This window comes from Thermobia domestica, chromosome 13 (assembly GCF_964235325.1).
Source record: "Thermobia domestica chromosome 13, izTheDome1.hap1.1, whole genome shotgun sequence".
Taxonomy (NCBI): Eukaryota; Metazoa; Arthropoda; class Insecta; order Zygentoma; family Lepismatidae; genus Thermobia; species Thermobia domestica.
Genome location: NC_137466.1, coordinates 159,898,249 through 159,917,251, shown reverse-complemented (window position 1 = coordinate 159,917,251; position 19,003 = coordinate 159,898,249). Strand labels below are relative to the sequence as shown.

The following is a 19,003-nucleotide window of genomic DNA, read 5'->3' as shown; positions in this document are numbered from 1 at the left end:
AGCACTGCTTGGGTGTGTACTTATAGATTATCACTTTATTGCAAACTTTTTTTTTTTTATTTTTTTTACTGTTAAAGAAAAATCAATTTATAGTATTGATAAACTTAATTTCGTTTCTGTTTACTGGCTTGAAAGAAAGTATCATGAGTAAGAGATCAGTAAATAGGCAGAATATAAGGTTGCTTTCTATTATTGATATTAGGAACAGATTTAAAATAAAGCATAATATGGGTTACACTATAATAGATGCTATTTTTTCTGGTTCTAGAGAAGTTTTCTGTTTTGCTTTGTATTCTAAAATTATGTACTGTCTTCCTCAAACCTCTTGACGTTTAAGGCGTGCCTTCTTTTTTGCAAACCCAATGAAAGTTACACAGAAGTTGTCTAACACTCGATACTTGGGAGAGATATTTGCACTCAAAAATGTCTTTGTTAATAAAATGTTAATGTATCTTTAGAAAAAACAAGAAAGAAGATTCTTTCTAAATAATTAGGGAGAAAAGCAAGATTCTACGTACAGTGGCTCATTATTTTACTGTAAGATTTAAGATTTACTGTACTTTCTTCATACACAAGTCAATCTAAACCAGTGTTTATTCTTATACCTCAGTTCGAAGCGTTTACTTCGTTCTGCCATCTGTGTTTCACGAAAGAAACGTTTCATCTTATTCTTGTATAGGAAAGGAAATGAAATCCGACAACGTCGCTCTTACACGTCATTGGCTTTCGCAAAACGTCAAGAGGTTTGAGCCGGACACTAACTAAAAATTAGGTAGTTTACACACACTGTGCATATTCTACGAGTAACATTTTGCTACTATTAAACTACGCGTATAACATTTGTAAGCGTAAAATAAAAATAGGCAAGAGTGCACTTTATGCAGAACAAGTGATTTTGTCACGTTGTTGACATGACGCAAGGTGGGGATAAGTAGGGTAGGGTCGGGTTAGCTTAGGGTTAGGGAAGTTTTGACCCATGTTGTTAAAATCAACAGAGTGTAATTGCTCGTATTGCTATTTATTGTATCGGTTCCTATGAATGTTGTGCATAAAGCGCACTCTTAAATAAGAATATTATGCTATTTTTTAATATTTATCACTTCCTTTATTTTAACCAACAGTTGATGAACCGTGCGAGTTAGGTTGTGAGGGCCTGAGTTATTGCACCAATTTTAACAATCGACCAACAGAATTATTTCGCAAATGCTCATCGTTTGCTGATGAAGCTGCTAGATACGACGTTGCACTATGGCATCAGAAAGGCTATTTGGGACTTCCTAATTTGAGGCTGAGCATCCGAAATATCTCCATTTGTTCTCCAGAGACGTGGAAGGCAGTGGCGTGTGCCTTGAGAATCAAGCCCTGCCACCATAATTCGCATGGCAACAGGATATGTAGGTAGGTAACTGTATTGATATTTTCAAGTTTGTTTTAAAATGGTTTCAGTGTAGGCTTGCTTTACTTCGTCACCATTAAAAAAATCGCTGCTTGTTTTCGTTCATATTGAGTACAGCATGTCTAGTACTGTATTAGGGAATCATTTAAAACTTTACTAAAGTATTTAAATAAAGTACTATTGAATTAATTTACAATAAATGTACCTATTATAATAGATTTGTTCTTTGAAACCTCTATATGGTTTCTTTGGGGGATCAGTTAAGTCTTGTCTAGACAAACAGATGTATTCTTTGAAACCGGAATTGTCGAAAATAAGACAAAGAAGATAATAGGTACTGTATGTAGTTCCAAAACACACACACACACAAAGGAAGTTCGTTTCAGAGATAGTAGAGGCTAAATGTGTTGATATCAAAAGCTGATATTAGAAATAAATTATTAATACATTCTCATTTAAGAAGGAAAGAAACCTTAGCGTAAATATAACAATAATAGATTATTATCTTATATCACATAATGTGTCTAATAAGAATAATGATATATTGTCGGAATTATAACACAGATTGTGTTAGATAATAATACAGCCGAAATTGTAACACTGATTGTGTTAGATAATAATACAGCCGAAATTATAACACTGATTGTGTTAGATAATGAAATATTGCCGAAATTGTAACACAGATTCTGTTAAATAATGATATATTGCCGAAATTGTAACACAGATTATGTCAAATAATGGTATATTGCCGAAATTGTAACACAGATTGTGTTAGATGATATATTGCCGAAACTGTAACACAGATTATGTTTTCTTTTATCATATTTTATTTTATTTAAAAGTTATCCGTAGATACAAAACTGGAATGAGTTATATTCAGCAATAATAAATATTCTTTTACTATAACAACAATAATAATAAAGAAGTTTCACAAAATGAGTTTCTATTGTTATTACATCCTGTTTGGAAGAAGTCGCATTACTTAATGTTGTTTCTAAAAGATGGTTGCTGAATATTTTAAAAGAAAAAAATGAAAAATATATAGACAAAAAGAGCCATCTAACGTATCTTCCTTGAAATTTATCTTAAATGGTTGTTAATTTAATAAGACGAAACCAATTTGTTTGTATAACAGTAAACGTTGAATTGACAAAACAACCAGATGAATAAAATCTTTTCTTGTGTGTGTATTGGCAAAACGTCTATGAATAAAAGCATTTAAAAAAAACAAGTAAAAATAAAAAAGGAAATTAAGCGTGACTTAAAGAGTTACAATTTTGTGAGAAATGCCTTTGTAAGAAAATGTTCTCTTCATTAGAAAACTCATTGAGATAGGTCTTCGACATCTTCTTATGGTTTAGTTTCGTGTTTTGCTCATTAACAACTCTGTTAATTTTCGTGCTCTGACCGATCATTTAGCGTTTTGAAACAAGTGTTTCCTTTTACAATTCGTTTTAGCGTTGTACAATTTTAATTAGAAAAACAGGACTTTAACCACACTAATAATACTTTCTGTGTTTTAAAAAAAAGAAAAAAAAAATCCATATGCAGTTACAGAAAAGCAGTCTATATCTAAAAATTGATGCCTTGTTGACATTATTTGTTTCGTATGTCCAAAGATAGCTTACTGAACTTTTTGCTTAAAAGCAGACGTAATGAATATCTGTTGTTTAGGAACAAGTATTTACGAAAAACATATAAACAATAGACAATGAATCAATTATATGTTATTTTCTTTTTCAATTTCAAACAAGAACATTATTTTGTTAACGGTATTCAATACATCTTTATTTTTTTTCGTTTTTATTTGAAGCTCATTGATCTATATCCGAAATTACAATCCTCAACGAACTTAAAAAGTTCGTTTCTGAATTTTTTTATGTCTGTGTGTGTATCTGTCTGTCTGTTATTTGCGAATTTTTTTAATTTTGAGTCCTCCATTCGATAGAGCATCAAAAACTATCGGAGAAAATGATGGAATAGAATTTTTCGCGTCACTCTTATCGTTCCCGGGATATCGACCAAAAAATTACGATTTCGGGAGATTTAAGGAGCCATATCTCGGGAACCGTAAGTCATAGAGAGATGATATTGGTGTTGATCAATACCAAAGAGGATGGTAAAGATTTTGGTACGAAATAGTAACCGGTGACCACTGGTTTGGCCAGTGGCCACCAATTACTTTTGGTACCAAAATTTTTACCATCCTCTTTAGTATTGATCAACACAAATATCATCTCCCTATGACTTACCGTTCCCCAGATATTAGCCAAAAAATGTTCGGATTTCGGGAGTTTTAATGAGCCATATTTCGGGAACCGTAAGTCATAAAGAGATGATATTTGGCGAATTTTTCAATTTTGGGTGCCCCATTTTGAGCATGTGTTTTCGTAAAGCAATGTATCCTAGAACGCTTTAACAGAATTTTTAAACAAAGCATGTTGGAAAAATTTAGTACTCAAGGAAATTATAAATGGATATATATATATATTACAAAAATTGGTTAATGAGTATAATAATAATAAAGTTCATAGAACAATTGGTATAAAGCCTGTAGAAGTTAATAAGAAATATAATTCTTTTTAAGTTCGTTCTGGCAACTCTTGGAGCATTCTCAACTGATTTTTTTCTTTTTGTCTTTTTAAAATTAATCGGAAATTTGACGGTTTAAAGATCCATTTAAATGTCTCTTACTTCATGAAAATAAAAATTTTAAAATATACTGTATAGTTACAATACTAAACAATTACACTTAGTTTCAAGTATTATTAGATGTATACATTATATAATATAAATCCATTTTTTTTTTAAAATCAATGAATTTAATTGAAAAGGAAATCAGTAAAAATCTCGTGATTACACGTAAAATTCATGTTTATTTTAAAGAAGCCAGAAAATAATTAATCACATAAATTAATCTAATAATAATTATAATAATAATAAAATGACGCCTGTTTTACATACTCTTTTTCTTTTGTAATATGACGATTTTGTCAGTCACCTGACATCTATTACCAAGCCGATAGTCGAACACGTTTTTTTAATGGGTAATGATAATGGAACACATTAATTTTGTAAATTTATAATAAAACGATAGTTTATGAAAGCATTTCTTCACCAAAATAATGAACAGTGGATGGATAACTGTTATTCCTAATTACAAAATTCAGTACCGTCAAGCGGAACGAAAAAAAAAAAACTTTTAACGGTAATGCCATGTAAGGGAAAGGAGACAGATAATTAATACAAACAAATAATAACTGAACATTTGGAAAATGAGAGGGAGAGGGTGGAAGAACTCGATTCTGTCGTATGATCATGATCACCATAAACTCATGTAATCTGGAATCGAACTAATAATCCTTCGAACAAAAGGTACGTGCTTTATTTCTAAACCACTTGGCTCCACAAAGCAGGAATAATGAGCATTTATAAATACTCTATGCAGCACAGAAGCGCGATGAAGTATTTTTGTATCCAAATTAAATGAAAGAGAGTAAAATGTCCAACCCTGTACACGTGATTTAACTCCATTGAAAGACTTGCTGTTACCACGTATTGTCTGCAAGCAGACGACTCTCCCAAGCAAATCCAATATTTTGCTGGTAAGTTTATTACTTTCAGATAGAAAGGGAAAATAATTCTTTAGTTTATTTTTGACGAGGAAACAAGAACACAAACGAAGTAATTCATGCACAATAGTTTACAACTGTCTTGTCATTTACGTACAATGTTAATATTTATAAATAATAATATTTACGTTCTACCCCAGTGGTACCCATTTTCCCATCTCCCGTATCAAACAAGAGCCTTCAACATTTGTCTATAGATCTTTCGGACAGGGTTGGACATGTTTCTTGTCTATACACCTTTCGGACAGGGTTGGACATGTTTCTTCTCTTTTATTTAACTTTGATACAAAAATACTTTCTTGCGCTTTTGTACATATTATTGTAAGCTTACCTAATTAATTTACTAATTCTTGTATACAGCTTTCTGAACTTATATGAAGCTTTCTTTCCGGAGTTTGTGTGTGTGTGTGTGTTTTCGATGTGACTTCCCCAAAAACCACCACTAGTCTTAGTTAATTTGAAAACTTCCTTATTTACGTTCCCTATCCATGTACACAGGGCAATTTAAAAAATTAAAGCCGCTTTAATATCAATATATACCCGTGTAAAAAAAAAAAAAATGAGATGGTGAAGTGAATTATCAATATTTAAGCAGGAGCGGAAACAAAAACTATTATATAATAAATAATGTAGGCTATAAGTAATAATACGAAGTATATCTGGAAAGTAATGCAATTAACTTCGTCAAGAAAGTTATTCAAGATATCGTTATAAATGTTTAAAGTACTCTCCTTAGGCATCCGCACACTTTTCCCAGCGACTTTTCCATGCATGGTACGCATCTTGGAAGGCTTCGACGGGGACCGCGTTTAGAACCTTTGTCATTGGCGGTTTGGGTTGCCTCAATGGTTCCAAAACGGGTTCCCTTTAGGGCAGCCTTGATCCTCGGGAACAAGAAGAGATCTGCTGAAGCCAGGTTAGGATTGTAGGGGGGTCTGCGACAACGTCACAATCTGTACTTGGCCAGGAACTTCTGGACGCGCAGAGCGGTGTCGTGGTACAGCATGAAATAGTGACGACGAGGTCCTTTCGAGTACAGACAACTCCTTTTTCTTAATCCGCCAAGCACTTGTACGTAGTGGGTATAGTTGACGTCCGCCCTTGGGGTACAAATTCTTCATGGTCCACACTCTTGACGTCCAAGAAGAGTGAACATGGTTTTCACTTTAATTTACTCAGTCTTGCCTTCTTGGGACGAGGGACTCCGAGGTGTGCCATTTAGAACTTCGGCGCTTCGTCTTTCGGTCGTACTCGAATGCCCATGTTTTGTCACCGGTAATGATATTGTCAAAAAAAAAAAAAGTTTGTTTTGCACATGTTCCAAAAACTTCCTCGTGATCGTTACTCGGTTACTATTCTGGTCGTCAGTCAATAATTTGGGCCCATCTTGGCACAGAATTTCCGTATGTGCAAATTGTGGCGAGTGGTCTCGTGTACAGCAGTTTTCGGAATACTGAGAGTCTCTGCTGTCATCCGAACACTCGTTGGACTATCGGTATTTAAAAGATCATAAACATGAGACACATTTTCGTCACTTTTACCGGTTGACAGCAGTCTTCCACCTCTTCCCGGCCATTTCTAAACGACTTCAACCACTTGAAAACTTCAGAATAGGAGAGAGTAGAGTCCGGGGTGTAGGCTTCCTGAATTATTTGGTAGGTGTCGGCGAGGCTTTTGTTCAATTTAGCACAGCACTTGACCGCGTAACGTTGTTCAATAGTTTTCTCCATTGCACGTTGTGACACAGACACTTAAGAGGAGGTATACGTAAACAGCTACCCTGACGCTCGCAGTCCTCAGAGCAGACTCAGCTTGGAAGCGTTGTGAAGCTAACAGTCCTCTCCCTCCTCCAACCGATCTAAACGCGCTGCCAGCAAGAGGTATGACGAGAAAAGTCAAAGTTACATAACTTTCCGGACATACTCTAATAATATATTATAATGTACCGTATAATAATGTATAAATATAATAATAAAAGATAACATATTCCCTCGGACGAAATTAGTCCGAGAAAATTTGCGGTCGCCCTAAACCTACCGCCGCAGGCCATATAATCTATGTTGGCCCATGCATAAATAGGCCCTCCATGTTCCTATATACCTTTCATTGTAAAATACAACATTTTACATGAGTCAATAACTTAATTTTTGCTTTTTTTTTTTTCCACAGGGAAGATTGCCACGACATATTGAACCAGTGTATAGACTGGAGCCAGATGAGACCTGGAGAAACAGTCAGCTCATTGTGTACTCTTCTGTCCCCTGACAGACGAGATGCACCTTGCATATCAATCAAGCCGTTTTTGGAACCCAGTGCGAAGCCTTATCTACAACCTAGTGACCAGGTCACTGCCCCGTGCAAAGGAGATCCATGCGAAATGTCGGATGTATGTTCTGTCAACAGACACTGCAAACCTGGACAACCTTGCTATCCTTACGTTTGTCATCCAGGTAAGAAAGAACTCGAAGTCCATCTGGTCACTAACTGTAAGACCATTAAATTCACACCTAAGAGTAATCATTATAGCCTACTTGTAGTTTTATTTTGTCTAAGTAATTATTATTCTGATCGACAGGGGTGCCATCTTTTGATACCCAGAGTAAATAAAGATTCCAGTGTCTAATATTTAAGGGAACGGTATAAAAGATGGAATTTTCAATATCTCTAATTCGATTTCGATTGTTTTAATTTTCTGTATTTAAGTCTTAAAAGGTAATATTTTGATTAATTCGCCGTTTACTTTAGTTTAAAATATGAATCCTATCTCAAATTAAAACTTAACCCTCGAACTACCAACGGGAGAGGGAGTACTTTGTACCTACCTCACAGGCCCGTAGCCAGCCCCAAAAATTTAAGGGGGCCGGTAGAAGTTAGGGGGGGGGCGACCCAATTATATTATACTTCATCACCATATTATAGTTCATTTGCAAGCCTACCGTGAAACTTTCTTTGTGGCCAGCCAAAGTTTAGGGGGGCCCGGCCCCCTAGCCCACCCGTGGATACGGGCCTGCTACCTCAGAATATATATTGTAAGAAAATGAGTTATTGTTCAACATGTTTAGCTAAAGCATATACCTTACGGTCGTTCAAATTGAACGCGTGTGCATAAAATTTGCTATTTTTAGTTGGTGGGTACAAAGTACCCCCCGACGGTTTGAGATGTGACTAATATTTATGTGACAGTATAATAAATAGATGTTAGTCTTACCTTTGTACTGTTCAGTTCAGCCCCTGTAGATTTTTGTGAGAGTTTCTAATCTGTTTCTTTTGGGTAATGTACCTAGGTATTTAATCTTAACAGGTGGGAACAAAATACCCCCTCCCTGGTAGTCCACGTCACAAAAAATACTTAGGTAGTGCGAAAGTTAATAAGTGAAAAGTAATTTTATTTTATAATGAACTGAATTTTATATATATATATATATAATGAAATGAAATCTTTGAGTTTTACGTCCCACGATTATGCCGGTTAGGCTAAAGGAGATGGTGATGAATGAAATTGTGGAATGAAGAAAGTGGGAGAAAGCGGGAGAACCCCGAGGAAACCCACTCACACTGTGTTTGTCCACCCCAAAGTTCACTTGGCGGGAGCTGGAATTGAACCCAGGACCCCAAGCACCAGAGGTGAACGCGTACTTTCACTATGAATTCTCCTGTGTTGTTTGAGGTTTTTTGTATTCGTTCTTATGCAACCCAACACGAAGGTGGAACCGAACTTACTATTAATTAACGTGGACAAGAAACCACGTCCACGGTTTGAATCCAGTGCTGTTGACGGGTTTATAATCCATCATGTAATATTATCCTTCGCATTAATAAGTCTTGCCGTACCACACTATCTCGCTTCAACACAGCTGAATATATATAGGGATTGGTAGTACACAGAAAAATAACAGTAAGTAGTGTTAAAGTAACACTTTCTTTTTCTTTATAACTGACTTTACAACTTCTTCATCTTATGGTTGCTAGAACAATATAGTTTGAAACTTCACATTTGAAACAAAATAAGTTATAAATTGCCTGGTACCAGGTTGCAAAAATTATTTTTATATTCGGTAATAATTTCAATTACAGTATTGTTTATACGGAAGAAAATTGTGTGCATGTCACAAAACTGCGTATGCGGGACATCTAATGTGAAACCCAAGCAGATATTGTAAAATAAATCATAAGCTCATTTGGAATCTAAAAAGCGCTCTGGGAATCACGGGGCTGAATCAGGAGCGACATTATTGGAGGAGAGCAGGAGGTACATTGCTCCATTTGGTTTTGAGCTATATATATTTTAATCAATAGATGTAATATGCTATTGAAAAACGTTTGCCCAGAGAGATCTGGATTTGCTAGCCTGCACGTTAAGCTGTACTTTCACGTCTCATATAGCCACGCGTCTGAAAGGGACGCTATAAACTCCAATCCAACCATCTACGCAGTGGCTTATTTAGGGGGCTATCATGCTCAAGATCTCCTCCCCAAAATAAATTTGTTAGTTTTTCGCATTTCACGTACAACAATAATCCTTCTTACCATTTCTAAGAATTTCATTAACTTTCCATGTTCTTACGCTCTTTGTTCAGAAATAATACTGTATTTGTCAAATGTCATTCCATGTAAAAAATGTGTTCTTTTTTCTTTCTTTCGTTCATACTGCTCTTCTGTTTCTTTTTCTTAGTTATGTACTTTCTTTCGTTTCTTCTATCATACTTTCGACCGTTTTTAGTTGTGATTCAAGTCGACCGTCGTCAGTAACAACAAAACTAAGAGGAGCTGATAAGCGAAACTGGTGTTCCACACCAACTTGCACGGATATCAATATAATGGTACTTTAGTTATTATAGCAAAGGAATATTTACATTGTTTAGTTATAATGAAAGGTAAATTTTTGAATTAAAGAAAATCAAAAGGGGGAAATGAGTAGGCCGGGAAATTAGGTAGACCAAGGGAATGCTTCCTTTTTCTTCTATGAATAGAATACAAGGTTAGATTCACTGTTAAATTTTAGTGTCTATCGTATCACATAAGATTCACCAGTCTACAATTCTTGCCATTGAAACTTCAATTTATGCATAAATTAAAATATATTTAATTCTCAAACTTAGGTGGGCAATTGCAAGTTGAAGTTCGTGACTTCAACTGCAATGCGTGATTTCAAGTTGAAGTTCCCCCTTGCTTCGCCGTGTTGTGTGTAGTTCCCGAAACAAAATTCTATATACACCACTGCACTACATATATTGGTAGAAAAGTTAACCTCCCTCTCCCAACAAAATCTGAAATGACGTTGCTAGACTGAATGAGCGAAAAGAATACTGAAACTTGCAATAGTAATGGAAACGTAAAGTGTACAATAACAATTTTGCCACCAATGGATTACAAATAGTCTCTGAGTCACTGTTAAAATTATATGCATCACTTTTAGAGACATGTGTGCATGGACGTACACAGGAATTTATTTCGGGGGTTCCAAATTCAAAATGAGGATGAATTTTACTAAAATTTATAAAATGATTCCTAAAATTAGGCTAAATTTGCAGAAAACTCGGGGTTTCGGAGGGGGTAGGGGTCCGGACCCTATCCCTGCGCACGTCCCTGAATGTATGTGTGTATTGCCGTACTATCACGAGAAATTAAGTAACGGTAGATATGATCTGATTTTTAACAGTGTTTTTTATATACAGAACATAAATAAATAAATAATATATTCATCACAGAATAAAAACTATCAAACTGCATCAGACTTGACAAATAAACGACATACTTTTTAACGCCATGAAAATTAGTACTTTTTTTAGATTTTATCGAAAACTACTCATAAGAATTTACCTTGTAGCATGTGGTTTTAATCAGGTTAATGTAATCTATTGTTTGATGTATGTCTTACCTTTTCACAATGTTATAGTTAATCAAAAATTAAAATTTAAGTGTTAATCATAATTTTGGGCTATACCTTGCTAGCTGTAGTGTGTACTAAGAGACATGGTGGCTCGGTGGTGGGGGATTTACCCCCCCCTAAAATCATCACTGCTGAACTGACGTGCACTCAGAAATTTTTGTTGGGAGGGTCCAAGCTTTAAGTGGGGGGGGGGTCCAATACAACAAGCCATATTCATCTCTTGAATTTGATTGAATTAGTTTGAATGTTGTCTCTCTCTACAAAATACATTGTAAAGATAGGAGGCACATGCTGCCATCTATTGGTGACAATCGAGGCTTTACACTTACCTTAAGTATTCTTCTTTCTGTTCTCGTGACAACTTTTAGAACTCTTCTATTCACCTGCGTCCTCCTAACTAGTCTAAAATTTCTTATTTGGCTATTGAAAAATTGGTGTCATTATGCAGTAACAATTCTAAAATTAATATCTCATTGATTATGCAGCACTTAATACAATGGAAACTATATTGTTAAAAACGGCATATGATAGAGTGTAATTATACTCTGTATCAAGCCACAATTACATTATATTTATTAATTCGTTAAATTCCAGATCTTTGTTCCCATTGTACAGCTGATTAAAACCTACGTGGGCAGGATAAGATTGTTTCGTTTTGGCCTTTTGCTTTCATGAACTTCCGCTTACTGTTGGAAGATGGCAGCACAAGACAAGAGAAGTGTTTTAAAGCGTTGCCTCTTGAACAAAAGTAATATTTTCGTTGCTGTAGTGAAACGAGGATCCATCTTAATGTGCAGTTGAGTCTAAAGAATTGAAATCGAGAAAGTTCATATCAACCCATTGTATATTCGCTTCCGATACCTTGCATAAATGATATCTTTTACTACGGCGTCATTCAGTCCGATTGCCTGAACTGGTTACAATTATCTCCCCGCCTCTAAATCTGCTATTCACAAAAAATAAATAATCGTTTGTTATTTATTTTTGAGAATCTATTATATATTTTTCCTTTCTAGCTCTTAAAGGGAGGATTAAGACATGCTGCGGTTGATAAATGATTTACTTCAATTTTTTTGTAGCCTCTCTTCAGTGGAATAAGTGGTAGAATATACACATAGTTTTATCAAAGGAGGTTTAAGCACCCAAACCCATATCATTTCTAAACATGCATGATTTTCGTATATGTATTTTAAAACGTTAAATATTTATCTTCCCTTAATATCTTGTTGAAGGGGAGGGGGTTTCAAACCCGGACACCCGTCGTTCTCGTACGCCACTGATGGGAATATAATTCTGCCGATGTGCAAACTCGCAGACGCAGATCATTTCTGGAACATATATTTAGTTGTTTATCAGAAACGCAAATTTTCTATTGTGCTGACTTAGTTCGTTCCGAAGCCTGATGCTTTTTATGTTTTGGTAAACACAAAGGCGTGGTTGCTTGTTTCAATGTACAGAAAAAAATATCTTGTTCAGCTGACAAGGAAATTTTGCATCTAATCGGGAAATTGCATGACTTCGGAACAGAAATGTGCTGTTCTAAAACTGACAACGCTATACAGTTACAGTTTCCTAACAACAGTCGTTTAGTAGGTCTCTTCTTTAATTCTAGGCTGTCTCTTAACATTTACTGTTAGTGTGTTGTTCTAGAGAAGTTTCAATGTAAGAAGCTTTATGACTTAATCCCAGTCATAGTACTAGTGTCATTGGAAAAAATAATAATAGTAATATAAAAATACATAATTATAATATAATATAATTATAATATCCTATAAAAGGGACATATCCTGAAATGTTATGCAACATTGTAAATGAGTTTGTAATGTTGGTTGTAGAAAGATAAAGGGTTAATAGGAATTTCTTAAACGGCAAGCGTCTCAGTGCGTCACGTTAATTCCTAATAGTAAGTAGTCACGCTAATAGATGTCGCTATGTGTATCACTTACCTGTCTCACGCTGTTAGATGTCGCTATACGATTGTTGTGTATTACGAAATCCTTAAATAATTGCATAAAAATACATTGTGTCCGTAAAATAATGGTGGAGTTTTAAAAGAGTCACAGTATTGGAACAAAGCAAGGTAGGGAGAGAAACTATACATTAAATTTAAGACTGTGCAGCAAACTTCGATGTTTGCATCTTTAGTTGCTCTGGAGGTAAAGATATGTAGAGGTTCAGTATCCATATACAAACATTATGCTGGTGTATTCGTCCGAAAGCATAAAATGTTGCATCATCACTGAAAAGAAATGTTTTAAAAAACCCTCATCTTTCTGTAATCTATTCCGAGTTGCACTAGCAGAGTCAAATCTTTAAGTTTGTCTTAAATTCTTGAAACGTCTTAATTTTGTACCTAGTATTTTTTGTTTTTGTTTGTTTGTTTAATCACGTTGCGAACAGTTGTTCTAGGAATTTTCAACTCTCTAGAACACTTCCTCACTAATTTCTTCTTCGCGCTACGCAACAAAACTTGTTCGCACAGCTTCGATCATTTCATCAGACGTTTATGGCCTTCCTGGACGTATTTGCTTCGCTAACCGTTGAGACTGTTGGTATCAGCGCGTAAGCTTTCGAGTACACAAACTTTGAGAGTTTCTATTTATTTTGGCAACGTATAAGTTCATCTCTCTACCGTGCTTTGTTCCAAAACTATGAGTGTTTTAAAACTTCACCATTATTTTACGGATACACTGTATGGTATTGAGATTGGGATTGTTGGTGGGCAAACTGTAAACAATTAAAACAACAATGTCAACAATTAAAACTTTTAATTAAGCATGATTTTAACCTATAGCGAACAGCGGGCCGAAGGCTCGGGCGCAACATCTAGTAGTAATAATATGAATACTAATTCAACTTACTATAAATATTAATAATAGAACTGGATGTTCAATGATTTGAGTGACACTGCTACGACAAAATGAATTAACTATGGACCTAACGAGAAACTGAATACTGAATAGTAGATTAAACAAAAAACAAAAAAAAAAAAAAAAAAAAAAAGTTGAAATATCTTAATTTTTCTTCTTTTTATTTCATTCTCTAGGCTGTAGACTTGGTGAACTCTCAACATATGCTGTTCCCCGAGAATCGTATGTTCGAATCCTGATCGGAGGGAAGAAATGCAGTCAGAAGATCTGTCAGTGCACTGAAAACGGTCTTGAACAATGTCAAATGATGACGTGCTCGCCATTTGAACCATGCTGGCTGGGCGGAAAGAAACAAGGTAAGATAATGACAGGAGTACTATGCAGGATTTTATTTAGCATAAAGATTATAATAAAATTCAATTAGTACTGTCTTACCGGATATTACATTCAAGTGTTATATTAGTAAAACTTGCTAATTAAGTTTTGAGGTGTTTTAAATACTAAAACTGTTTGTAATGTTCTGTTTCAGAACATGAAACATCGTTTCAAATAGGATGCAATTTGTGCTTTTGTTACTCGGGAGAAATCTCGTGTACCAAGAGACAGTGCGAGATTCCAGTGGTTGGAAGAAATCCCGGATACACTAGTTTACCTTGCAACTGTCCTCATCACTATGTACCCAGATGCGGTAGAAATGGAAAGACTTATCCGGACGCATGTTTAGCAAAGTGAGTATTTTCTATTGTTCCTTTAGTAATCTCAAAATTATTTTGCTCAATTATTTTGCTTATTAAGCTTATCATAAACATTTTGCCGTATGTGGCAGTTAATGGGCCGCAAATAAGGAGCTTTGTCCGCCACGTTTTCAATATTTTCCATTAATTGTAGTATTAGTCCCTCTTTCTTTTAGCTTCTGCCATACACACAAGTATGTTCATGATGAAACCCATCTATCACACCTGTAACAAACGTTTTCAAATGATGCCCTAATAAGTTCTTTTACTCTTATCAGCTCTATTTTCTGTATTGCTCTTGATCAATTACACCACTAATAATATTCCCCCAGTGATGCCCTAATCATTTCTTTAAATCTTATCAGGTCTATTATCAGATTGCTTTTCTACTGTAATATCCGTAATAAATCTCCAGTGATGCCCTAATCATTTCTTTAAATCTTATCAGCTCTATTATCAGATTGCTCTTCTACTATAACAGTCTAATAAATCTCCAGTGATGCCCTAATCATTTCTTTAAATCTTATCAGCTCTATTATCAGATTGCTCTTCTACTATAACACTCCTAATAAATCTCCAGTGATGCCCTAATCATTTCTTTAAGATCTTATCAGCTCTATTATCAGATTGCTCTTATAATATAACACTCCTAATAAATCTCCAGTGATGCCCTAATCATTTCTTTAAGATCTTATCATCTCTATTATCAGTATTGCCCTTCATCTATCACACTCCTAATACAATTAATAACATGATATCCTAATTCATTTTTTGGTGTTTACCAGTTCTATTTTCAGTAATGTTCTTTTCGAAACTTTTAATAATATTTTCACGTGCTTTTTCATTCCTTTGCAGATATTTCTATTCTTGTTAATACTTACATTCCAAGTGCTTCCGGTTTCTTTGCTTTTCCGTAATGTTGACTTTTCTGTTCTTATGTAGTACAATACTACGCATGAAATATTTGTTGAATCTTTTGTGTATTTGACTATCTACAAAAAATGTGCTTCTTTTCTTTCTAAATACTTCTTTCGCTATTCCTATCCTTATTATTTTTTTAAAAAATTTCCGTTCCCATTTCAGATATTCGTTTCTAATGTTGCCCAAGTACGTAATAAGTAAACACTTGTTCTATTTTCTCCCTTCCGATTTTCAGATTAGACACATCTTTCATTATTTCAATCATCATTATTTTCGTTGTTCAGGATTCTTGCCTAAAACGATTTACTGTATTACGACAAAACCGATTGTATACTTACTTCTTTTGACCCTAACTAAAATTCAATAAATAAATAAATAAAATAATAATAATGATAAAATATCTTTCCACGTATAATAGGGGGTGGGGAAGAACACCTCTTAAAAGTTGCTGGAATTTAACAAAACTTTCAAATTTAGTATTTCTGTACACTTTAATAAACACTTCTGAACACTTCATATTGAGCGAAGGGAAAGAATCAAACTTGAAATAAAATAATAAAGGTCCTGTTCCAGAACAATTGTCTGGAAATTAATAAACCTTATTTGGTGCATACAGCTTAGAACTCCGAATATATACGTATTTTTAATAGGGTAGTTCCTTTGTTCCAGATATGACGGGGAGACAATCAACCAAAAAAATGCTCGTAATGGAAGACAACTTGTAATTTTTTTTTTTTTTTTTTTTTTTTACACCCTCATCAATACAACAACAATGATCCAGAATTACGAAGATCCTTCTTAAATTCAGCTGCTTCTTCTGAATATATGTAGAATAAAATTGAAGAAATGCATCATCTATGTCAAACTCTTGTTTCAATTACATTTTTGTTTTGTCTTTTTCTTCTTTCTCGTGACAGAAGTCTCATCCATTGCTTTTAAATGCTAGTTTCTTATAAAGGCTAATGTAGAAATGTGAAATTTACAAACTAACAAGAATTTTAGGAATGATCCAAAAATAATGGATCAAAAGATTGCAATCTTGTCCAATAATTAGTTTTTTGGGGGCCAAAAATTTTTTGAACAGCCTCTAAATCGACTTTCGTACTTTCTAGGAATAAGCACATCATACTGAGTTAAGTGATAGTTTGGATTTTGCTACACTATATGTAGTTCTCTAGATGTAAGACGTACAAGAAAATTTTGAGTTAAAATATATTGAATCTTTTGATCAAAAAATACTAATAAGATGGACTTCTGGAGTGTCACTGTATTTTATACTTTAAATTTCACCAAGTCAGTATATGTACTTATATTTCAAAACAATTTCTAATGTAATACCGAAGTAGATTTCATTTTTCAGTGTAGTTGTTGAATAAAATGAGTTTTTTTTTTTTTTTTTAATAACTCATTTCAATCTTTTAACATTTTATGTATTTGTAACATTAAATTTGCAGATGTGCTGGACTAAGTGATGCGGATTTCGAGTTTGGAGAATGTTCAAATAAGGATCCGTGTCTTCCAAATGTGTGCTCTGAAGGTACCAAATGTGTTCCCGCTCGAAAAGTCTGCTTAGGAGACCACCTGAATAAACACTGTCGTCAGTACAAATGTGGTAAGTAATATTTATTCAAAAAATAAAATAATAATGGTAACCTTATTTCAATTTGAAGCATTTTTTTAAAGTGCTTTTTTAAGGTTAGTATTACCATAATAATTTGGTTTATAGAAAATATTAGGAAATAATAAACAGTTCTTCGACTATTTTTTCCACGAAAATGTTTCATTTCTGATCGTGGATTCTTGTAAATTTCCACGGAGAAATAAGTTTACTAATTCGTTTGCCACGTAGCCAGTTGAGCACTATTTAGTAAGAAACATATATTTCCTCAAAACAAAATCATAAAGTACAAATTACAATATGTACAAGATTAATCATTTTACTGATTAACACTAATTTTGAGTCTTTTGAGACAAAATCATTCTGTAGAAAGCATAGTACTACAATATTTCAATATAAGAATCTTACATTAAACAGAGTACGTAGTTCTGTTACGTTATTACCTAACGAGATGTAAAAAGATGATACTAATATAAGTCATCTCTTATAATCTGGTTGCTTAAAAGGGGCGTTTAACCGTGAAACAAACCAACGAAATCAAATGAGGCTGCCAAACTTGGTAGAGCTTTCGCTGAGTCTTCATCAGACAGAAAGAGAACGAAATAGTTTAACTAGGAATCCCCATTACATATACAACAGCATGCCGATATGAAAATCAAAATAAGTTACATTTACGTAATAGTTATGCACAAGAAGAAGGGACACAGTAGTCCAGTGGTTAGAGCGTTGGGCTCACGTCCGCGTGGTCCGCGAGTTCGATTCCCGCACAGTGCTTCCCAACTTTCAGCGTCCACCCAGCTTCGTGAAGCGAACTGGAGAGTCATGTGAATGAAAGACGTGACGGCCACTAGATTTAGAAAGCTCCCAATAGACCGGTTAGTTACAGGGTGACGCAGAGCGCTGTCTCTACGCTGAACGTAGTTCAGCCGGTCGCTGACAGATGGTGTTGGAGCACCCACAGGTCCACAATTGGGTTGTTATGCCAAGTGCTTTGGTTTGTTTTATTCACAAGAAGACAGTGAAAGACTTAATTTAAACGTTTAACTTTTCAACATGAAGACGCTAGAAGAATTAATTAAAAGATTTAGCCTTCAAGGATGAACATGATATCAGGGTATAAAAGAGTGAAGAAATAAAGAAAGGAAAAAAAAATACGAGAAAAGGAAATCAAACTGTTTCTAACGTACTATCGGCTAAATTTACATGAATCCGCTCAACTTGAATTCACAGTCACGCATAACTAATATGGTTTTCTAAACTTTACTGACAAGACATTCAATCTTGAGAACCTGAATGTCTTTTATTTAATTTCTCAAATGTCCTTCTGTAAATATATCAACCTTTTACTATAGGTATATATTCTACTACTAATGATAAACATGAGTTGGATTCTCGGTGAGAGTTCGTGTGATTAGGTCCTACGTAAGCTATAATTCCATGTCCTACTCCTATATAGCCTTGATGTTGAAAGAGACTCCACTCGAACAGAATTAATGATAGTTCATAACACGCTTATTGAGTAAAAAGATACTTCAAAAATTTAAGAATTTATAGGAAGGAAAGATAATTATTAATTGAATTTACTTATACATTTATCTTTTGGGACAATATAATGGAGCCCATAGAAATTGGAATTAAATTAAGTAAAATGAGTAGGTCACCAATATGTGTACTAGATATTTATGTTGGGGCTTCCTCTTTTCTCTTTGTTTTTAGTGCAATTGTATAAATCACTCACGTTCTAAATTCATTCTACTCTTTTATTTTTTAAAGAACATTAAACCAAGCAAATTTTGAGAGCGAGACCTCTAGACTTCGTAACTCTACCCAACAGAATAAATACTAAACTTTCAAAATTTGGAAAAGAGCAGAATATTTGATTGTTAGATTGACGGGGAATCGAATACCATTTAAAATGTACAAGAAAGAAAGAACGAAAGTC

General features: G+C 34.4%; 1 protein-coding gene across 1 annotated transcript in view; it reads left to right on the top strand.

The window, feature by feature from the left end:
- Reck (Reversion-inducing-cysteine-rich protein with kazal motifs) overlaps window positions 1-19,003 on the top strand; it is a 286,139-nt gene that overhangs the window by 256,763 nt on the left and 10,373 nt on the right. Inside the window, exons 9-13 of the mRNA XM_081736752.1 lie at window positions 1,122-1,398; window positions 7,198-7,478; window positions 13,965-14,144; window positions 14,318-14,516; window positions 16,898-17,055. Coding sequence (XP_081592878.1) covers window positions 1,122-1,398; window positions 7,198-7,478; window positions 13,965-14,144; window positions 14,318-14,516; window positions 16,898-17,055 — 1,095 coding nt within the window. The remainder of the gene's footprint in view (window positions 1-1,121; window positions 1,399-7,197; window positions 7,479-13,964; window positions 14,145-14,317; window positions 14,517-16,897; window positions 17,056-19,003) is intronic.